Source organism: Miscanthus floridulus, chromosome 13 (assembly GCF_019320115.1).
Source record: "Miscanthus floridulus cultivar M001 chromosome 13, ASM1932011v1, whole genome shotgun sequence".
Classification (NCBI taxonomy): Eukaryota; Viridiplantae; Streptophyta; class Magnoliopsida; order Poales; family Poaceae; genus Miscanthus; species Miscanthus floridulus.
Window position 1 is genome coordinate 10,047,211 of NC_089592.1, and position 5,910 is coordinate 10,053,120.

Sequence of the window (5,910 nt, forward strand, 5' to 3'; positions counted from 1 at the left end):
AACATAGGGTAGTGTCCTAGCTATTGTGTGAATAGATACTATCTAAACTAGAATTGTGGTAGGTTGCTTGCTTTTTGAGTAGGCTAGAGCAACACTTGCTTCGCCTCATTATTGTCTAACCATTTTGTTAAGTGTTGCTGTAGAAATTTTTATTAGGCTATTCACCCCCCTCTAGCCATTAGGACCTTTCACATCACCGAAGGGTCACAAAAACCTCGAGTGCTTAGGCTTACCAAGATTACAAAGGCACAACATCCCAATCATTGAAGCTCTCAAGATCTAAGGCCTAGCCCTCATATGAATAATGGCTATATCCTATGCCTTGGGTTTCATCAATATGCATTTGATAAGGTGGATGGAGTGTAGGATCACTTCCTCTAGCTTCTTGGGGCCATGGGACACTTGAATAACGTTAAGCAAGTGAGTGGGAACCTATATATATAGCCATCCACCCTAGCTAGCCATTAGCTTGTTACCACAAAAAAGTGCTTAGACGGTCTGGTTCTTGTCTATGCCCCTTCTATACCTCACCTATCGAACTGGATGCATCTTCGCTCCACCATGCTCAAATTATCCTCACTTGTCTCTCGTATATATGATCTGCCATGACTATCATCAGTTTAATTATAGGATAGTCTTGCAAGTAATTGGGGTTGGTGTTCTAGTCAGGGCGACTACTACTCGCCTTGACATTTTCATCCCTTGCTTTTGTCGTTCATACAAGCTCTAGGACTGGTGTCATTTTGGCATCTATTCATGTAATCGCTTACATGAGCAACACATCCTGTTTTTAAATGGATCTTGCTGATTCTAGTCATTTGCCTATTGGCTACCTTGTGACTATGTATCATAGAGTGGAACACCTAAAGATCATTTATCTAATGTAAAGTAAGTGCTCATTAGTCATTGGCTAAGACTATGTGGCTTGGAAAGAGGGTGGAGGCACCATTGAAGATCTTTGATTTGGTGGTACTCATGGCACCTATTGTACTTCGGGGGGGGGGGGGGGGAATTCCCTAGGACTAATCTTGGCTAGTTGTATATGGTAATGGCCTTGTTGAAGGCATTGTGAAATACGAGCCTCTCTAGGGTGAAAACTATGGTCTAGGCTTCATCGGTGTCTCATGTCCTTCTTGGAGGCATTGCTTTTGGGGAGTCTTCATCGTGATCCAAGTTTTGCAATGTTAGTGGATAGAATAAAGACTATGTTGTGTGTTGTAGCTTGTTATGGTATGATAGACACCAAGTCTTTCTTATTTTGTTGTCTTAGGCTGGTAGTGATCTTACTGCTATTGCATCTTCTTGATGTAACTGACTGATATAAATCAAACTTTCTTTATAAAAAAAGTCTCTCATATGTGTTTATAGGACAAAATGGTGTGCGAGTTGTTAGGATAAAGTATACGCTTGAGCATTTGTAGGGATGAGTTTGCACGCGTGTATGTGAATATAGCTTCGTAGATAAGAGGAAGAGCAATCTACAACATATTTATTGCTCATATAATCTTTGTCTTTCTTTATTGAGCGCATGGGCCTTGATTAGTGGATTGAGTTTATTTTCACTATTTTTGTTCCACAGAAATTATAGTTTGATTAGGAGCATAGCTCGTTAGGTTAGGTTTCTTATGGCTAGACTTGTCCACAGTGATCATATTATCTGATAATTACTCTTTCATTGGTAGGTAATGTACCAACGATTGTGAGGCGCATGTGATGAATTCTCAATCTCAAGATCCAATTGGCCTTAGGGGCATCCATAGAGGTAGAGTGTGCATGCATGTGTTTGTAGGGATACAATGAGTGCATACAGGTGTATGTGAGCTCTTGTAGATTCCACAAGTGTGTCAAGGGAGGGGATGTCTAAAAAGAAAACCAAGATGTTCAATTTGTGGAAGGAGTCAATTGGCTCAAACGGATAGGGTTGATGAGCTCACCTTCCATTTGCCTTCTCTTGCATCCTTCGACACAAATAAATTCTATATTGATTCTAGAGTTCTTTTGGAGTCTTTAGAGCCACTTACAAGTGGGCTCATTCCTCGAAACCTTCAAATATACCTCATAGAGATAATACATATCTTGCCTTTTCCTTTTCTAGTGAAATCTCTACTTGTCTCCAGAATAAAACTATCAAAACCTCACTTGCTTCGTGCCTAAGCATCCTAAGCCGATGATTGGTTGATTTGGGTGTGTGAAGACCAAGTTGGGTTCTAGCCGACCCACATAGTCCATAGGCAATCGCCTATGGATCAATTGAGCATGGCTAGGCTTATCCTTCGTGAGCTCAATCCACTTCAAGGGAATCATGTCTTCTTCTATCTAAATTGGGCTAGTTTTCCCCCCCAAATATACACCGTAAGACAAAATCAAATCTAGAGTGAAATATGTCGGGGTTATGAAATATAATCAATAGTATTAGTATGAAATTCAAATATAATGGTAAGATTGTGTGCATAATGAGTGCTACCACTTTGCCAATCTCAAGGTTTAAGCGGTTGGTACCTTGGAGGCATATATTAGGGTAGGATGTGTATGTATGTCCATGAGGTCGTGCGTGCAGCGTAGGTGCAATACTTAATGAGGAAAACTATGAATTGAAAGGAAAAACATACATAACAATTGGTAAGTAAATCCTGTCACAACCGAAAAAGATTACAAGGTAATAACATGAGTGTTGCGTTGAAATATATATGAACAATAGAACAATGTCAAAAATTATGGTCCTCAAATTTACCCATGAACTTCTTACAATTGTTTCTTGAAACTATTGGCCTGTTCAGAAGCATGGATTGATGGACTAATATACATAAAGGTTGTTTGAATTGTAATGTGACATTAATTGGGAACTATCAATGAACTATGGATGAAAGAAATACAAACCACCTCACTCATTCTCCCTAATAATGCACAAATAAGCTCTCTCTTTCCTAGAATATATACAAACAAGATATACACATGTATATGGTATCACAAAACAAACTCCTAGGTTAACAACAACGACACATCACATATCGTCATGAGCAGGAACAAAGCTTTGAATATGACACATGCCATCTTGTTGCATGACAAAAACTTGGTAAGGCATAACCCAAATCAAGTTTTTCTTTTGCCAAGATGGAGATAAACATTAAGTCCCATTCAAAACTTGGGACATGTCAATCATTTGTTAACTATGACACAAACCTTGGGTTTTGTGTTGAATTTCATGTTTACTGGTAGAAGTGGTATGTCTTGGCTTTCAAGATGATCTGCCGAAGTCCACCGATCGGTGACAGTACCATCAGCAAAACACCTAGGACAATGCAGATCTGAAGAACGTGGACAACAAAGATATAGTGGTTATACTAAGAAGTACTGAAGGGAGAAAAATAGTCTTGGATTATCCACTTGTTCTTACCCAGTTGGTAAACCATGAGATGCTGAAAGTTTTGGGTTTGTATATTGTGAGCCACATGATACAAGGAAGCTGCCAGAAACAAGCATGAATCAGTCAACTCTCATGTCACATTTCTGCACTTGATTATATATACCTATTAACGGTTCATCATATGATTTGTTACTAGTCGAGTAGGATTAGCAAGAATGTAAATCTTGACGATTAAGACATTGCAAGAAACTATTGTAGCAGCAAAAAAAAAAAAAGGAGGTAAATGGATCAATGGGAGCTTACAAAATACGTCGTCGGTGCGAAGGCAAATCCGCCAAAGAAGCTTAGCAATGCACTGAAAAACGGGAAGGTGATGGCTACGAACATTGTGAATCCTGCACGTACAGGTTGCATCTCATCAGTCTGGTTTTCAGACCTTCTGAGTTCAGACTGAAGACTTCGATTCAGAGTTCAGATAGAGCCATTACCGACATAGACACTCCGGGCAATGAGACGGAGCATCAGCCTTGGACGGAATCCAAACTTCCTGACCAGCACCGTCTCTATCATGTCAAACACCGGCATCGCATATACCTGCGCCAACCGCCAACAACCACAATCACTGTCGTCCATAGATAGTTCCATACCACCAAGACTTGTGGAAAACAGACATTATGTATATTTTTTTATATGTTTGCATCTTTTGAATTAGATGTTAGGATATGATATCTTTAACTATATATTTCATAAATAATCTAGAGAAGAAATATTGTATAGATATACATACCTGGTAGCTGCCAATGAGATGAACGACAACCATCATGTTGGCGAGGGCGATGAGCCACTTGGGTTTCCTGAGGGTGACAAGGATGTTCTCGTCGACGCCGTTGCCGAAGGCCCAGTAGCCGACGAGCGCGGCAGGGAAGTAGCACACGGCGACGATGATGTAGGCGACGACGACGCCCTTCCACATGGGCTTCTTGGACGGCTTGTCCGGCGTCGACGGGATGGTGGCCTGGATCTCCAGCACCACGTTGTGCCCGGCGTACGCGAACGCCACGTCCCCGAGCGCGCCGAAGAAGCCGAACACCTTCCCCGGCGGCGTCGTCGCGCGCAGGCCGTAGTGCACGTCCGCCGACTTCCCCTTCTGCACCGACGCGATCCATGCGATTGTCGAGTAGCTGCCATGCGCCCAAGCCAGCATATCAGTGATCTTGACGGTAGAGAAGAACGAAATAATAACAAGCACAGTGAAAGAGATGAAGTGCCTACCAAAGCGACATGACGGCGGCGGCGAGGGAGACGCCGGAGATGGATTGGAAGTTGGGGAGCTGGGAGAGGACAAAGTGGCAGGAGGCGAAGATCATGATGAAGTAGGTGAGCTTGATGTCCTTGCTCTTGCACTTATCGTCGCACACCACGTCGTGGAACTTCTGCAGGGACTGGCCGCCGGTGACCATGTACACGATGTTGAGCCCCACCTCCACCACCAGCTGCTGCGGCACGACGATCCACAGGCCTAGCTTCTCGCCGAACGCGTGCTGCCCGAGCTCGTGGTACCGGTCGAAGCGCTTGCCGGGCACCATCTCGTGCATCTCCACCATCTGCCACATCGTGTACAGCGTGATGATCCATGAGAGGAGCAGCACCGCGATGCCAACCTCCCTGCAAATCATACGTGGCCGGTCAGTTGACCGGGCAAGGAAACATGTTAACATCGATGACTGAAGCGATGAGAATTCAGAGCACGATCACCATGGAAGGTAGATATGTTCATGGAATCACGTACGTACCAGCCGAGCTCGGACATGGCGTAGGGAAGGCCGAGCACGCCGGCGCCGACCATGGCGGTGACATTGTGGAAGGCGGAGTACCACCACTTGGCGTTCCTCCTCGCGTTGATGGGAAGCCAGTTGTCGATGTCCTTCTCCTGCGCGGGCCACCGGCCTTCCTGCGAGTCCGGGCGCGCTATGGGTGTCAGAGGGAGGCTGGCGAGCTGCAGAGAGTTTGTTTCATCAGTCATCACCAAGCAAGAGACAAGCAGGTCGATCTCGACTTCTATCTACCTTGCTTCATCTACAAATCTTTGTGGCAAGGATCATATCTTTGCAGATATATATCTTGGCAAATTGAGTCGTGTTGGACGCACCTTGTCCGGAGAATAGTCGCCGAGCTGTGGCTGCATCTCCATGGCCGGACGGCGCGCCTCAGTCCTCAGCTCGACGACGATGGCCGCCTGCCAGGGAGCCTTGAGCTAGCAATGGAGAGAGTGAGAGAGAGATCAGAGCAGGAGGAGGTAGCAGAGAGTTGAAGTGTTATTTGTTTTTATAATTGCAAGTGAAAGCGAGGTGACAGGCGACTCCAGCTCAGCTGATGCAGTTGCCGTGGACGACCCGGAGAGCTCAGTCAGCCACTCCATCCATCGGATGGTCCGGTTGAGCGCGGACATGCCTATCACGTGGTCAATCTAGGTAGCTCAGTTTTCAAGCAGTATCTTCGTTTCCTCGGCAAATTTCGTAGAGCTTACCTACATGATGAAACGTCGC

General features: G+C 44.7%; 1 protein-coding gene across 1 annotated transcript; it reads right to left on the reverse strand.

Annotated features, from left to right (window-relative positions):
• Positions 1-2,338: 2,338 nt before the first annotated feature.
• Positions 2,339-5,670, reverse strand: LOC136500542 (lysine histidine transporter 1-like). The gene is made up of 8 exons (XM_066495916.1): positions 5,514-5,670; positions 5,158-5,360; positions 4,637-5,029; positions 4,152-4,545; positions 3,853-3,958; positions 3,668-3,759; positions 3,395-3,463; positions 2,339-3,305 (listed from the first exon to the last, which is right to left on the reverse strand). The coding sequence occupies exons 1-8, from the start codon at positions 5,553-5,555 to the stop codon at positions 3,207-3,209; spliced, it is 1,398 nt and encodes a 465-aa protein (XP_066352013.1). The 5' UTR covers positions 5,556-5,670; the 3' UTR covers positions 2,339-3,206.
• Positions 5,671-5,910: the final 240 nt, after the last annotated feature.